The sequence below is a fragment of the Xiphophorus couchianus genome, chromosome 6 (assembly GCF_001444195.1).
Source record: "Xiphophorus couchianus chromosome 6, X_couchianus-1.0, whole genome shotgun sequence".
Taxonomy (NCBI): domain Eukaryota; kingdom Metazoa; phylum Chordata; class Actinopteri; order Cyprinodontiformes; family Poeciliidae; genus Xiphophorus; species Xiphophorus couchianus.
In genome coordinates, this window is record NC_040233.1 from 612,225 (window position 1) to 629,866 (window position 17,642).

The 17,642-nt window shown below is 39.0% G+C and overlaps 1 protein-coding gene across 4 annotated transcripts in view; it reads left to right on the plus strand.

The window, feature by feature from the left end:
• Positions 1-8,669, plus strand: part of blvra (biliverdin reductase A) — a 28,111-nt gene extending 19,442 nt beyond the window's left edge. For all 4 annotated transcript variants that reach the window (XM_028021521.1, XM_028021522.1, XM_028021523.1 and 1 more), the window contains 4 exons: positions 4,444-4,541; positions 4,858-4,965; positions 5,431-5,599; positions 8,346-8,669. In XM_028021521.1, coding sequence (XP_027877322.1) covers positions 4,444-4,541; positions 4,858-4,965; positions 5,431-5,599; positions 8,346-8,604 — 634 coding nt within the window. In that variant the 3' untranslated portion in view covers positions 8,605-8,669. The remainder of the gene's footprint in view (positions 1-4,443; positions 4,542-4,857; positions 4,966-5,430; positions 5,600-8,345) is intronic.
• The last annotated feature ends 8,973 nt before the right edge of the window (positions 8,670-17,642 follow it).

Below are 17,642 nucleotides of genomic sequence, written 5' to 3' on the forward strand. Positions count from 1 at the left end.
CTGCCGCGTCAAGATTAAAGTTGCATCTTACAAGTCCGATGTTGAGAAGCTGTCCAGTGATGTCCGTAAACAGAAGTCACATTAAACACGTAAGAACACAATCCTGCCATGGGCAAATATATTTAGTAACAAAGTTGTTGTTTTTATAAATTGATTAATAATTTTTGTCAGTATTTAAAATGACACAGCAGGGAAAATAAACATTTAATCATGAATGCTAATTCTGTATACACTTAGTCATTTTGATAATAGGCTAATATAGCTAATATAAACACTTAAAGCTTTTTTTCCCTTCATTATAAACCTTATATAAGACTTTTAATTTTTTGCGGCTCCAGACAGATTTGTTTTTAGTTTTTTTGATCCAAAATGGCTCTTTCAACATGTTGGGTTGCCGACCCCTGACCTAGGCTGTGTTCCAAAGAAGGATCTGAAACCAGATGGTCAAGAACAGAGAAGTGGGTGGGGCGTTGGCCAAATTTGGGGATGATGGGAGACTTTCCATGAAGTAAGTGAATACTTGAGAAGTCACGTACGCCTTATAAAGGCATGGGTTGAAAGGGCCAGGAAGAGCAAGAAGAGATTTTCTTAGTCCGTGGTGCTGAAGGCGAGTCAACAAGGGGACTCAGACAGAAGACCAGCAGAGAACCGCACCCTGGAGCCACGGGGAAGTTGAGACTCTGCACCCCCAGAAGGGACAAGACCCCTCGACCCTCAGCCCTGGCTCCTGATTTCATTGCCTACTCTGGATGTTGTGAGGTTTAGGGCGGGGCTGGCTATTGCGTAACGTCATTCTATGCAAAAACACAATCAACAGTAGTACACTTTTTTAAAATTTATTTATTTATTTATTTTTACCACAAACCTAATGTTGTCGCTATGTTCTTTTACATAGTAAAGGTTTATTATTACTTCTGAATTAATTAAAATGGAAAAAAAGTCAACAATTTGGAACTTTTTTGTCAATGGTTCATTCCTTTATATTTTTTTAGGAAGTGAATTATAAAAATGTCTCTCGTAACACAACAAAACAAAATGTAACTTGATTTTGTGAACAATTTAACATCGGCTCTTACTTGTTAGTTGTTTGAAATCAACATATATGAAGAACAATATGAACAATATGAAGAACCTCTTTTGCTCAACATAAGGTGTTGAACACAAGATGAAGAACATCTTCAGGAGATTATGTTCATCTCCTAAAAATGTTCTTATGCTGATCATCCTCAACACAACATGAAGAACATCTTCTGTTCAATGTAATGTGTTGAACTTATAAGATGTTCTTGTGTTGAACTTATAAAATGTTCTTATGTTGAACATAAGAACATCATCCTATCTTTCCCATCCCACGTTGAACTTAAGATGATGAACATCCCACGTTGAACACAAAATGTTCAACACAAGATGTTCAAGAAAATCTTCATAGAATGAAAATTTTTTTCACCTTATGAAGACGCTCCTATGTTGAACATCTTCAGCACAAGAATTTGTTCAACATAAGATGTTCAACTTCTTATGCTGACGATCACATGTAGGACAGTATGCGTGAATGAACAACATAGGACCTGTGAAACGTCTACTATTGGCGTCAATCAATCAATCAATCAAATTTTATTTGTATAGCACATTTCAGCAGCAAGACATTTCAAAGTGCTTTACATCATTACAAACACAGAAACACAATGCAACATAGAATCAACAATCAAAACAAAGCATTAAGTCAAGTTCCATCCATAAATTTGTAATTGATTACATTTCAAATACAATTATAAACAGGTGGGTTTTTAGTTGAGATTTAAAAGAAGTCAGTGTTTCAGCTGTTTTACAGTTTTCTGGAAGTTTGTTCCAAATTTGTGGTGCAAAGATGCTGAAAGCTGCTTCTCCTCGTTTGGTTCTGGTTCTGGGGTTGCAGAGCAGGCCAGAACCGGAAGACCTGAGAGGTCTGGAAGGTTGATACAACAACAGCAGATCTTTAATGTATTGTGGTGCTAAGCCGTTCAGTGATTTATAAACTAACAGTATTTTAAAGTCTATTCTTTGAGCTACAGGGAGCCAGTGGAGGGACTTTAAAACTGGTGTTATGTGCTCTATCTTCCTGGTTTTAGTGAGAACACCAGCAGCAGCATTCTGGATCAGCTGCAGCTGTTTGATTGATTTGTTGGACAGACCTGTGAAGACGCTGTTGCAATAATCAATACGACTGAAGATGAACGCATGGATGAGTTTCTCTAGATCTGGCTGAGTCATTAGTCCTTTAATCCTGGAAATGTTCTTCAGGTGATAGAAGGCCGACTTTGTAACTGTCTTTATGTGGCTCTGGATGTTCAGGACAGAGTCCATCACTACTCCCAGGTTTCGGGCCTGATAGCTGGTTTTCAGTTGTAATAACTGAAGCTGTGCATCGACTCTAGATCTATAACTCTAGATCTATAACTCTAGATCATTCCTCTTTAGGTCCAAAAATAATAACTTCAGTTTTGTTTCTGTTCAGCTGGAGAAAGCTTTGGCACATCCACATGTTTATCTGTTCTAAGCATCTGTTCAGTGATTGGATGGGTTCTGAGTCACCTGGTGACATCGTAATGTAGAGCTGTGTGTCATCTGCATAGTTATGGTAGCTAATATTATTTCCTGTTATAACCTGAGCTAGTGGGAGCATATAAATATTGAATAAAAGGGGTCCTAGGATTGAACCTTGGGGTACCCCACATGTGACCTTTGACCTCCTTGATGAAAAGTTTTCAATTGAAACAAAGAAATCCCTGTTCTTTATGTAGGATTTAAACCAGTTAAGCACTGGACCGGAGAGTCCGACCCAACTCTCCAGTCGATTCAGTAATATGTCATGGTCAACGGTGTCAAAAGCTGCACTGAGGTCCAACAGAACCAGCACTGTGGTTCTGCCACAGTCCGTATTTATATGGATGTCATTGAACACTTTTACGAGGGCGGTCTCTGTGCTGTGGTGAGACTGGAAACCAGACTGGAAGGAGTCAAAGAGGTTGGTTATAGTTAGGAAGCTATTTAACTGTTTACACACAGCTTTTTCAATAACTTTGCTGATGATTGGGAGGTTGGAGATCGGCCTGTAATTCTGCATTAGTGATTTGTCCAGATTGTTCTTTTTTATCAGCAGTAATCAGTATGATTACTGCTGTTTTCAGAGCCTGGGGGAAAACGCCTGATGAGAGCGATGAGTTTACTATTTGGATCAGATCAGCAGCAATAACAGGCAGGACTTTCTTAAAGAAATGTGTTGGTAAAACATCCAGACAACTGGAGCTTAGTTGACTTATAATTTCCTCTAAGGTTTTAAAATTAAGTAGTTGAAATTGGGTCATTTTTCCTGTATTTGTTTTGTTTGGGCACAGCATTGGTACTGACTTTATAGTGGATGTACAGATTAATCCTCTGATTTTTTGAATTTTCTCTGAAAAGAACCTAGAAAACTTGTTCAAAGGCCATACAAAAGAAGTCAGCAAGAAACCACCTAGCAGTACTCAGATTCAGCGTACCTTCATATCCTCTATACCTGTTTTGTTTTTATTATGTCTGAGATTGTTTTTTGTTGTGTTTGGGAACTGATGTGAGGGGTTAGCTGCAGATTGAGAGTGCAGGTACAGGTCAAATGTAAGTTCAATTTGTTCATCTTTTATAGAAGGGTTAGGGTTAGAAACTGGATTGACTTGCCTACTGATCTGCGTATTAGTGTATAAATGTAAATGGTAATAGTCACATTAGAGTCACATTCACCCAGTCGCACTCACAAACACACACATTTATTCACCGATACGCAGATCAGTAGGCAATTTGGGGTTAACTGCCTTGCCCAGAGGCACATCAACATGTGGCAGGAGGAAGCTAGAATCGAACCTACAACCTTCCGATCGCAAGACGACTACTCTACCAAAGAGCCACAGTCGCCCTATGTGTGCGTGTGTTTGTGAGTGTGAATGGGTGAATGTGACTCTAGTGTAAAGCGCTTTGAGTGGTCAAAATGACTGGAAAAGCGCTATATAAGTTCAGTCCATTTTCCATTTTACCATATGGGGGTGTGCTTGTGAGTGTTGGGGTTGGGGGAGATGGTGGGAGGTTCAAGTTTGTGTGGGGTGGGGTGTGTGTGTATGTATTAGAGAGAGTTTGTATGGCCTTTGAACTCTTTTTCTGGTGTTTAAATGCTTTTATAATTCACGGGTCAAAAATGAGCCATAAGACAATCTTTGTACCCTAGTGGTGTACAGCCCACATGGAAATATAAACAAAAAAATTTATCACTTTTTCTAATGGTGGGATCAATTTAGGAAAAGTCATACAATTTCAAGTCAGAAAAAGATAGTTCAGGGTATTTTTTCTACAGCCAAACATGGTTGGCTTGTGTTGTCTTGCGGGTCGCTTTGGACCCACAAGACAACACTAGGGTTAACTCACTCTTCTGTCCAGGATGTTTCTGCAAGCAGGGAAGCACGTCTGTGTGGAGTATCCCATGGCCCTGTCTTACCAGGCTGCTGTTCAACTGTGGGACTTGGCCCAGAAAAAAGGTGAACTCCATTACTTTTATAGTTAACCTGTTTGTTCAAGGTTTTAAAATGTATCACCTCTACCCAAAGTGCAGTAGATAATCTGCAAACATTGTTTTTGAAATATTATTAACACCATTTGTTTTTGGCCTATATAAGAAAACTGTAATAGCAACTTCTGATATTTGTAAATGACAAAAATATTTCCAGAACAGTACAGACCGAACTACTGTTCACCTCCTGTTCACTTCTGGACTGGAAGTGAACAGGAAGTGAACCTGTTCACCTCTTGCCCGGGGAAGTGAACAGGTTGAGAAGTTTTTCTGTTTGTCTACAGGTGTAGTTCTACATGAGGAGCACATTGAGCTGCTGACAGAAGATTACAAACAGCTGAAGAAAGAAGTAGAAGGGAAAACCCTGTTAGAAGGTTCTCTTCATTTTGCTGGTAAGAAGCAAGAGCTTTATCTGCACTTCAGACTTGACAGAATCATTATAAAGCACAAGTATACTTATCTTTTCTTCTCAGTGATTGAGATTCACATTATAATATTGTGACTATATATGCAGTATGTCTTTTAAAATTTGCTTCCTTGAGAATCAATGAAGATAAAATAAAAATAAACTAGAAAAATACTGCTATATTTTGAGGAATAGAAGAAATGAAGGGTGCCACAGATATTTTTGAACTTTACATAAAGGAACTGTCCCTGTTTGCATGCTCACCATGTATGTACAGGTGGTTAAAGATCATGTTTAAAATGAAACCTTTACAACTATAAAATTCAAATTGGAAAGGCAAAAGAAAAAAAGAGCCTTTGGGAGCTTTTAGAATTGAACTGGGTTTTTTTTTGGTTTCTTTTTATAAAAGTACCATTAATTGATTTTTGAAGTAGGTCTTACTCTTTCTCAGGTGGAGCACTGAAGCCTGGATTTGGTTTTCTTGCATTCAGTGGAATTGCTCGCCTTTCCTGGCTGGCTGATTTGTTTGGGGAGCTTTCAGTAAGCGCAGCAACTTTTGAAGAAGACGCTGAACAAGGCTACAGCAAGATGACAGCACAGCTGCTAACGTCTGACAGCAAGTAAGATATGATCTTTTTTCTTACTGCATTTTTGACAACAGATCCTTTAACTCAGGCGTGTCCAAAGTCGGTCCTCAAGGGCCGGCATCCTGCATGTTTTTGTTCTCTCCCTGGTTGTAGTAACAACCTTCTCAGCTTGTCAATGTTCTCCTAAGGCCTCTAACGAGCCATCATTGGATCCAGGTGCGTTAAACCAGGGAGAGAACTAAAACACACAGGATGGCGGCCCTCCAGGACCGACTTTGGACACCCCTGCTTTAACTTAAAAATTATAAAGTATCCTGGCTAATTTGGACATCAGAAGACAGTTTTGAGTAAACTGGGTTGGCAGAATCCCCGTGTTCTACTGCTTCTGTGGTTCCACTTCATTTCCTTGCAATATCAACTGTATATTAAAATTGCACTATAAATGTCCACTCCATGATTTCAAAATGCAAAGCTAAAATAAGTTGCTTTTGGTAGGTTTTAGCTTACTAGCTAAAATTCGCCTGGACAAAGAATGTCCAGTGTGTTTAAAAGCAACAGAAAAGGTCATTTTCTATGTTGGTGAATCAGTTATGCAGACCATGTGCTGACCTCAGCATCTGCAGCATTAGTGGTGAGGTATGCAGTAGTTCCAGAGAACCCAACAGGAAATATGTTTTTAACAGAATTAATTTTATAACAACCTGGTTAAACATTTTTGCTTTAAGTGTTTAATTATTACCATTTAGGACTGCCTTTTCTATAGGCCTGTGATTTTATCTGAAATGTTAACATTACTGAGAATTTCAAGTAATGTAACAATGTAAATGAAGAAAAAACTTGCAAATTTTCTGTAAATGTAATAAAATAGAAATTTGTGTGAGGAGTAAGTAGGGACATTCCTACATTTATGAAAACTATAAATGGCTAAAATCCTAAAGGTTTATTACGTCAGGTCAATGAGCTGGGCTTGCTTTGACAGAAACTGGCCTGATTAGTTGCAGTGTTATCATTAGAATCATATTAGATTGTACATCTAATACAATCTAATATGTATTAGATACAATATAGTTGTATAATTAGCTTAATAATGAATAATCTCATCAGATGTTTTTGTCTTGTAAGCGTACCTTGAGATGACGTTTGTTGTGAATCAGCAATACATAAACCCACAAAAATTGCATGGACATTTAGGCAGGTTTGATCCCAACTGTTAAAGTGAGAGTTACAGCCATGCTGATCATGGAGCTGTCTGAGGTCATCAAGATGGCCACTGGGCAAGTATGTTTGTAAATGTCTCTGCAGACAATTAACTGAAAAAGTGGACAAAACTTTGGTTTGAACAACTTCAAAGACTTCAAATTACTGGAAGTTCATGGAGAAGAAGGACAGTGAGAAATGTCCAAGCAGACACAAAAGCTATCTTTAAAACAAATGGAGATCAATCACGAGGAATATATAAAGGATGCTTCTTCAGTTAAAGCAACAGATATGGCTGAAAGAACAAAGATAATGTTAAACAAAACTACCAACAATAGATAGTTTTGGATCTTTAAAGGCAGAGTCGCATGTTCTTTGTGCTGATTTCACAAGTGTTAAAAATAGAATGGATGAAGCTGAAAAGAGAATTGCGGTGTAAAGTTTATGAAATGGAAGCTGCTGACTTAATTTGGATTAAAAAGAAGTGCAAATATTTATTTTAATTGTATTTTTTCATTTCTTGTTTTTAAGACACTATAGTTGTGGGTTGAAATAGCATTTCACTGGTGATGCCTTCCCGTAACATATAACTACCCAGTAATATATTTACATTTCCTGTCTACATAACATCTTTTAATACAAAAACACGGTGTACCGCCTCGGCGCTCCGATCGCCGGGCTGAGCAGGTCAGGTCGTTCGGGAAACCCTCCATTGAATGTGTTACTGCTGAAACTGAGATGGATAAAACAAGTAACATCTTTGTAGTTTGTATATATAGAACACTAGGCTCTAGTATAGAATATTTTAGAGATATGAATATTTTCTGAATGGATTAAATCAGTGGTTCCCAAAGTGCGGGGACAAAAGGAATTAGATTAGTCACTCTTTAGCTTTTTTTTATTTTTTTTTTTAGAAAATATAGAGTACTCACTAATTAGACCAATATTATACTTCTTAAATTAATTTTTATATTATTATGCAACGAGACTTCTTTTACTGCAACCCAGAATTAGAATAAACTTAGAATCCATAAAAAAATATTCCAGAACAAGAACATTTAGTTTTTGTTATTACTTAGAAACTGTGGAGTACTCATACTTTTACAAATTTAGAGCACACTTAGAAAGTCCAGAGAATACTTATACTTATCTAGCAACCCAGAAGTCCAGAGGATAAGTACTTACTTACTTACACTTATTTAGCAACCCAGAATAGGGATTAGAACAAACTTAGAATCCAGAAAAACTACCTTAGCAACTACTTTTTAGACTCCTACTCTTCCAAACCAGAAATGGAATTAGACCAGAGGATACTTATCTAGCAACCCTGAACAGGAGCACCTAGTTTACATACTTTAGATCAACATTAGATTATTTTTCTTCTTTTGCCCTATCCTTTGGTTTGTTATTTTTGTTTATATTTCGTTTTAATTCCTGTAAAGGACTTTGTATTGCCTTGCTACTGAAAATGTGCTATATAAATAAAATTACCTTTACAGCAATAATTTATATTGAATTTTCTGAGACAGACACAAACATGAAACTATCAACAGAACCTAAAGTAAAGTTTCTATTTTTTCAGACCTTTGACATGGATTGAGGAACGGCAAGCAGGTCTCCCAAGGACTAAGAAGATCAACTTTGTGTTTGATGGCTTCACTTTGACCCAGATTCCTCCAGCACCTAGAGGTACTGTTGGACTTTTTATGCAAGACCTGATCTACTTCTCTGCCAAGTTGTCAGGCCAAGTGAGTACTGAAGAACTTGACAGAGAGAGAGTGAGAATCTTACACTGCTTGGGACTGGCCCAGAAGATTCAGGATCTTTGCAAAGTTAAATAAGGATTCTCTGGTTTGTCATCAGCTTGTATTGATCCTGTTTGAATTAAACATTATTTCTCCTTTAATGTTTGTTCTTTAAAGACTTTATGTAGTTCTAACTGCTAAAGAGAAATTTTTGTTTTTTCTTGACGCATTATTGCTGAGATGGATTTCTGTTACTAAGGTTCAATCTGTCGCTTGGTACTTAATTCCAGCAAACATCCTCTTTAAGAAAGGACAATTTAGAATGAGGAATTATAATTATCCTTATACATAAACATAACAAGTTTGTGTCTTGTAAACTTATCAATCCTGTGGCAGACACCAGTATTTATGGTTTTTGGATGGCTGTAGAAACATATATATATATACAGTACAGACCAAAAGTTTGGATGCACCTTTTAATTCAATGAGTTTCCTTTATTTTCATGACTATTGACATTGTAGATTCACACTGAAGGCATCAAAACTATGAATAACACATGTGGAAATATGCACTAAACAAAAAAGTGTAAAACAACTGAAAATAGCCCTTATATTCTAGTTTCTTCAAAGTAGCAACCTTTTGCTGTGATTACTGCTTTGCACACACTCTGCATTTTCTTGATGAGCTTCAAGAGGTTGTCACCTGAAATGGTTTTCACTTCATAGGTGCCCTGTCAGGTTAATAAGTGGGATTTCTTGCCTTATAAATAGTCATGAAAATAAAGAAAACCCATTGAATTAGAAAGTTGTGTCCAAACTTTTGGTCTGTACTGTATATTAGAGGTGATCGGCCACCAATCATAATTGGCCGATTTCCTTGAAAAAGTATGTGATCGGTGCTCACCAAAACCAATCACCTGCATCTTACTTCACAGCTTGCATGTGCAGCTTATCTCCTCTCCGCTGTGCAAGCGTGCAGCAACAAATCCTAAAAAAAGTAATGAAGAACTTCAACGCTCAAAAAGCGAATGGAGAAATTTGCGTGTTGCGATGGAAAAATACCTCAGAGATGCAGGATGTCAAAATGCAGCAACACAGCAAGTCCAATATAACATTTAAAAAACAAGCACTTGACGGAGTATGGCTATATCGAGGCTTACTGCAGAAAAAAAAACACATCCAGAACTGCGGTAAAGCAGCGCACAACTACTAACATTCACTCGTATTAGCATAACAGTCAGAAAGCTAAGCAAATAACCTGAAAAATCTTTTAAATCTTCGAGCTAGATGACCAGCGGTATAAGATCCTGGGTTCTGCTCCCGCTGTTGTACCGCCGCTACGGGTAGTAATATTTCACATACTGAATGCCATATCTGCTCCACCAGACAGTGAACTCTTACACTGAACAGCTGTTTGAAGCTGCAGCATGTAACTTAAACAAAAAAGAGAATTTTTACTTTTACATATGTATTAAAACTTTCGCTATGTTCTAAATAAGACAAATCTCTAAAAATAATTGATCTCCTCTGCCTCCTTACCGTGTTCCAAGTACACCTCGCTGCAGCAAACGGAAAGGGGTGGGGGTGGACCACTGTCAGTCTCATTCATTTATATGTCAATAAAACTTTTTAATCACTGTTTTTTTTCTGAGTCTCTCCAAGTTGAAGTAGAGATGCTCAAATCTCTAATATTAGAGAAAAGGTGTGAAATAAAAATGTTTACAAGTTTGAAGTTTGGCATTTTGTAACATTGTTGACTTGTTTAGTGAGTATGAAAGAATAATCTCACCCCCAGCCACAGTGTCTAGGTCTGGTACCTTTGGAGCTACCAAACCTAACCCTAACCCAACTGCTGCCATTGCCAGCAGTTGTAGTGTGATCTAAATTATAAGTGTGAATCCTTGATTGTTATTTACTAAGTGAAGCCCAACACAGATGATCTTGCCATTTGTCTATTGTTAAGGAAAGGGGATTGTTCTTTGGTGCTACAGAGGGCAGATAAGGTCTGGGTTGGGGAAGTAACACTTTGTCTCCAGGATTAAGGACCTGGAGACAAAGAAGCAGACAGGTGAGAAGCACATTATAAAATTTTCCATTACAGTTTGAAGAGTCTAGATATAGTAGTTTTTTTTAACTAGAGTTGATGAAAAATGCTGAAGATGTTGAAAAATTTGGTTGAATCATCCTTTATTCAAGCTTTAAAAATCAGTTAAAAGTTTCACACATTAGAATTTAAATATTCTGATATTAGAGGAAAATAATCTAGTCCAGGTTTCATCTACTAGAGTATATGAAATGTGCTGAAGGTTGTGGAAAATTAGGTGGAATTGCCCTCAAACAACTGACCACTCTGCAATATTGCATGGACATCGGGGGCAGTTCCCGTGGATTGGCAGACTGGGGTGGTGGTCCCCCTGTTCAAAAAGGGGGACCGGAGGGTGTGCTCCAATTATAGAGGGGTCACACTCTTAAGCCTCCCTGGCAAGGTCTATTCAGGGGTCCTGGAGAGGAGGGTCCGTCGGATAGTCGAACCTCGGATTCAGGAAGAGCAGTGTGGTTTTTGTCCTGGTCGTGGAACACTGGACCACCTCTACACCCTCGGCAGGGTCCTGGAGGGTGCATGGGAGTTCGCCCAACCAGTCTACATGTGTTTTGTGGACTTGGAGAAGGCGTTCGACCGTGTCCTTCGGGGAGCCCTGTGGGAGGTTCTCCGGGAGTATGGGGTACCGGGCCCTTTGATACGGGCTGTCAGGTCCCTGTATGACCGGTGTCAGAGTCTGGTCCGCATTGCCGGCAGTAAGTCGGGCTCGTTTCCGGTGAGAGTTGGACTCCGCCAGGGCTGCCCTTTGTCACCGATTCTGTTCATCACTTTCATGGACAGAATTTCTAGGCGCAGCCAAGGTGTTGAGGGGATCCGATTTGGTGGCCTTAGGATCTCATCTCTGCTTTTCGCAGACGATGTGGTCCTTTTGGCTTCATCAGATCGTGATCTGCAGCTCTCGCTGGAGCGGTTCGCAGCCGAGTGTGAAGCGGCTGGGATGGGGATCAGTGCCTCCAAATTCGAGGCCATGGTCTTGAGCTGGAAAAGGGTAGAGTGCCTTCTCCAGGTCAGGGGGGGTGTCCTGCCCCAAGTGGAGGAGTTTAAGTATCTCGGGATCTTGTTCACGAATGGGGGAAGAAGGGAGCGGGAGGTCGACAGGCGGATTGGTGCAGCGTCTGCCGTTAAGCGGGCGTAGTACCGGTCCGTCGTGGTGAAGAAAGAGCTGAGCCAAAAAGCGAAGCTCTCGATTTACCGGTCGATCTACGTTCCCACCCTCATCTATGGTCATGAGCTTTGGGTCATGACCGAAAGAACGAGATCGCGGATACAAGCGGCCGAAATGGGTTTTCTCCGTAGGGTGGCTGGGCTCTCCCTTAGAGATAGGGTGAGAAGCTCAGTCATCCGGGAGGGACTCAGAGTAGAGCCGCTGCTCCTTCACATCGAGAGGAGCCAGTTGAGGTGGCTTGGGCATCTGGTCAGGATGCCTCCTGGACGCCTCCCTGGTGAGGTGTTCCGGGCACGTCCCACCGGGAGGAGGCCCCGGGGAGACCCAGGACTATGGAGGGACTATGTCTCTTGGCTGGCCTGGGAACGCCTCGGGATTCCCCCGGAAGAGCTGGAAGAAGTGGCCGGGGAGAGGGAAGTCTGGGCCTCCCTTCTGAAGCTGCTACCCCCGCGAACCGACCTCGGATAAGCGGAAGAAGATGGATGGATGGATGGATGGAAGAGTTTGCTTTTGTAGTCTGCGTTAGAGTTTGCATTTTAGTTGACACCTCCCCAAACGAACCGGACTTTCTAGACAAATGAACTAGAGTTCAATTAAAGCAAACTAAATAGGGGTGGTGTGAATGCACCCTCAGTGGAGTTTGTGCAAGTTTTCTGGTGGTTTCTTCAGATTCTAATTTTAAGCAGACTCTTCTCCTGTGAAAGCTTCCTGTTATAGTCCAGGAGGCAGACATTCTGTCGACGTTCAAAGTTGTCTTTGCCACCCAAATACTGACCACTTTCCCTCACTCTGCAACATTCTCTTCAGGATTGAGGTGTTCATGTAGATTCTTGCAGATGATGTTCCCATAGTCCAACACATTCAGGAAAGTTGTATCTTTTTCCTTACATCAGGCTTCATGACTGGTGTTGTTATAGGAAGCCAATGACAGCTTTAAGCCTTTTTAAGAAATCTTCCACACTTTATTGTGATTTATAGATGCCATATGCTGTATAATAAACAATCCTACACTTAGTCTTTTATGGTTTTTAGAGCAATTTGAGGTGCTGATGTAACCCTTCTCGCTTTTCACAGCGCCAGTATAGCCTTGGTTGGTTGTTGTCACCTAGTGTGATATAAAATGAAACTCTCACAATGTGATTGACTGCATGCAAGTGGTCCAACAGCTCCACCAGCTCTCCTCAGAATTCTTTATTTTTCTTTTTTTTAGATGTGATCGTATAGTTTAAACAATTCCTCAAAAACAAAACAAAACATTCTTATTCCATAAATCAAACAGTAAAATAACAGACAACTGCCACAGCAGTTAACAGTTACATTGACAAAACAATTTTTTTCCTCTAAATATACATACATTCATAAATTTACACTTTGAACCCACCTAGTGCGATATAAAATGAAACTCTCACAATGTGATTGACTGCATGCAAGTGGTCCAACAGATGAAAAACAAAAGACACAGTTAGCGTCGTGACTGAGCGGTCAGCCACAAACACCAACTGGCACAGCTCCCACTCATAGGGTCACATTTTTCCAGCCCAACCACAAGAAAACTTTATAAATTATATTTGTAATTGTTAAATGATCTTACAGTATTTTGTTAATCGTTGAACTAGAAAAATATGACCCTAAGTAAAAAATATAGCGAAGAGCTGCCTCTCTCTCACCTACCTCCACCAGCGCTCCTCAGAATTCTGGTGGGGGAAGCCACGAGAGCGCCTGAAGGACCTGTTGCATGCAGTCACTCATCACACCACTAGGTGGCTCTAAACACATGGATACAAAAATCTCATTACAAACACACACACTATTATTATTTTGGGCAAAATTCGCATTCATACGCACTTTTCTCTCTGTTACACTGACGGAATGGAGACTGAAGCTTAACCAGAGCAGGGGTTTTTTTTTCCACTTGTACTGTTTCAGTATATCAGGGAATACTTGATCTATCTAATTGATAGATCAATTAGTTGAATCCTAATTGATCTATCATCAAAGTATAAAGACCATACTGCTTTGGTAGTCTCCTATGTGTTTATTACCTTAACCAATTGGATTATGTGTGTGTTTGTGTAGATGAGTGTATGTCTAGAGATAAGAGGGGTTTGTGTTCAGTTATGTGAATGAGCTTGTCACCTGGAGGTGGACAGCTGTTAGAGTGGCAAGGACAACAGATAATAAACCTGGTGGACATGGCTCCACAAGACTGCAGTGGCCCCAGGCAGAGAGACACAGGGCATCACCCAAGGGCAGCTACACACCCCGTACCAAGGCATGTCATCAGGAAAGAACAGGATAAGTAACACCTAGGTCAAAGAGAGTTGAGCCCCCCTAAAAATCTGCTCTGTAAATAAATTCATTAATAATGTGCTCATACCCATACATTTCACTTTTAAAATAAGTAACAGAAGAAAAATAACTAAAAAACAGTTCATAGTTAGTCATTTTCATGTAGAAAACCTTTCACATTTGTTTGTTTTATTGGGACTAATGGATATAGTAACCAATACCCCTCACCCTATATTCCTGCAAAGCAAGTGAGTATCGATAACGATTGGATGAAAGCTGCCTTATCGTTGAACTACCTCACATTAGTTTTTTATTTTTTAGAATCTCTTACTTTATTTGAAAAAGTTAAACCAATTTGTGTTTGGCTGATATCTTTCTTAATGACATCAATCATGGAACAAACATGTTCTCGGCAGGAAGTTAATTATGCACTGCAGTCAGGGTCTAATAAAAAGGTAGACTGATAAGGTGTTAAACCTGAAGACATTACTCACACACACACGTGCGCGCCCACACCCCCACAGCAAATTGACACAAGTATATCCTGAAGCACTGGATAAATAAAAACTCATTGTGTTTAGTCACTGTCCAGAAGGTCTCATTAACCTCCACTGTAACACTACTCCATGGGTGTCAACTGACTTAATTAAAAAGTGTATTCACATAAGGTCTTACGTACACACAGAGACACATTTAATTAGACTTACTTATCAACACATTAAAACACAAATTTTATACAGGTGGCTTTAATGTTCCAGGCATATAGGGATATTACCATCTCAAACCCAACAGAGAAAGAATGTGTACAGGTTTGCTTTATGTATTCATGTGGTTTGAACATTAGGATTGTGATAAACTTATTGGAAACTAACGGCTCTTGTCAGTGCTATTCACTGCTAAAAATAAAGCAGTGAATAGCAGATTTTTCAAGCTAACATTGTTCTGCATGCAAATGTATGTATTTTAAATAATTACTTTATCCAGTAGTAGTATAAAGCACTTCTTGTAGGATCAATTTGATCCTTACGAATCCTGATTTTAAACAGGTTAAAATCAGAAGGTGCGAGGTGGGAAATCTCAGTCTACATTCCTAAGAAGGAGTAATAAGAAACAAGATCTACAGTTTCTCATCAAGCCATTGAGACAAATTACTGAAATGTTTAATAACGTTCCTGAAATTATGTTAGTAAGAAATTATTTACCTAATACCTCCACCACTGCTTACTGTGTTAATGTTTCTGATTTTCTAGTTTCATAGACTCTCCCTACAATTTGTAGAGTGCATAAAGAAATTTCATGTTGACACTTTATAAAGACAGTCAACTTTTCTTGAATTAACTACTAATTTGATATCACAAAGAATCACTATAGTGGGGATTTTTGCGCATTGATAATAATGTTCTACTTTAGTAGGAGTGACGTTTTGCCTATGAATAATTATAATAATTGCTTAAGATGATTATTGATAAAACTAATTTCAATAAAACAAGATCAAAATGAACAAATAGTGGCACCTCTCTTAAGAAAATAGCCTATTATTAATAAATACTTGTCTGAGAATGTCTAGGTTTTAAAATAAGAGATGAAGGCATCAGTCTACCACTGGTGTTACCTGTACAGCAAGATGCTACATGTGTATGGAATCAACCCAACTTCTCTCGAATATACAAGTTTTAACAAACATTAATACATTTTACAACATTAAAACATTCTAATCTACAAACTCACTATGCTGGAAATGTACAACTAAACTAAAACTATTATACATGTACGTCTATCTCTATCTAATGCTGAACACAGATCAGGACTGATAAGCTAACGGTTGCAGGTGTGAGAGGAGAAAGCAGAAGGCAAGCTGAGGAGAGAGAGGAAAAAAAATGAAGTGACACAGGGGGTGAGGGAGAGCACACTGCAGACTAGGAAATTAATCTAACAAAATAACTAGACATAAGAAACGTAATAAAAACTAGAACTGCAAGCAGTTGTAATGGGTTCCTTGCCCTACCCAGCAGGTCACCCCCCCCCCCCGGCTCACCCCTCTCTGCAACCCTCCCTTGAATTAAATCATCTAAATACAATAGAACTTGATCATTAGTAATTTTAAATGTCAAATAATAAAAACCACTTTAATGTTATTTAATGCAACTGCACACACACACAAAGCTATCTTGAGCAGCTTTAAGCCACCTGAAACTACTAAAAAGTCTGCTTTACTTGCTCACAGTCCTGCTGCACTTAATTTCTGTCCTATCGTGCTACTCTGGAAAGTCCCAGATTATTGCGACTTTGGTTAGTTGCTGTTGATTATGATTGGCCAGCCAATGATGGTCCAGATTAGCCTTAATGTCATGAACCGGTTTGTAGATGAGGGTAGAGATGGCGATCAGACCCAGGACAATGTGAAGTAATGTGTTTAATAAAGTTCTTCAGCAAACAAAACGCAAGAACAACAGATAACTGGCCACAGTTCTCATGGTTCTTCCCTGCTGGACAAGAATCCAGCGGGGAAACACAGACACAGGTGAGCATAAATACACATCAGAAATAATCAAGGGAACAAGAGACAGGTGAGACTGATCAGGGACTCGACAAGACAATATAGGGACTACATTAACTAATAATCACACAAAAACCCAGATCCTTAAACCCTTACCTCCTCTGCTTGTAACTGCTTTTCACATAAATATTGAAAATGTCCCTAAAATGTACCAGTTTGAGCTGAAAATTACACCAAACAAAACTTGCTTCTCCTTTATAATGTATTTTTTTCATGCTGTTCTGTTGAAGTGTAAATGAAAAAAAACATTAAACATTGCGAGCACTTATTGTGAAATCTTGATTTGTTGTTATTCAAACAAAGAAGCTCTGATTCTCATCAAACTTTGAAGAACGACTGAGGCTGATGTGTGAGCAGTTTAGTTAGAATTGGCAAAGGACTGTGGAGATTTTTGTGTTGAAGTCAAACTTTAGAAAAGACAGAGTGAGGCATATGAAGACAGGTCCATATATAGAGTGGATGAAATGTTCAAAAAAATTCAGAGAAGGCATCTTGAAAATTTGAGCTCATTTGGATGAACATGTGATTTTTTTTAGAATTTTTTTAAAAGTTTGGAGGTCAGATGAAGCACTTTTCACGTTTTTGTTAATAACCCCTTCCATACTTCAACCAACCATATTCAAAATACAATCTAAGGCCAAGGGCATGGAGGTATGTGTAAAGTTTGGCGAAAATCCAATCAGCGGTTTTTGTGTAGCAAATTTTGCAATTTTATAGCTCCACTTAGTGACGGGCGTTGGCGAAAACTAGTTAGACATGACTGATATTGTGTTTGTAGTTGGTGGTGCAAAGGAAATTGTGAAAGTTTTTACAGTTCCAAAGTTATGGGCAATTGAAATTTGCAGCTACATATGTAGCGATGTTTAGTTAGCTATTATGTCGTAATTGGGCAAAAAATCAAAAATCTGCCGTGATAACTTTTTTTGTTTCTTCTTTAGCTTATATTGTACCAAGTTTTTATTGGGGTCAGATTAATCTTAGGGGGAAAGGTTGGTTATGTTTGGCTAGTACATTCTTAATGG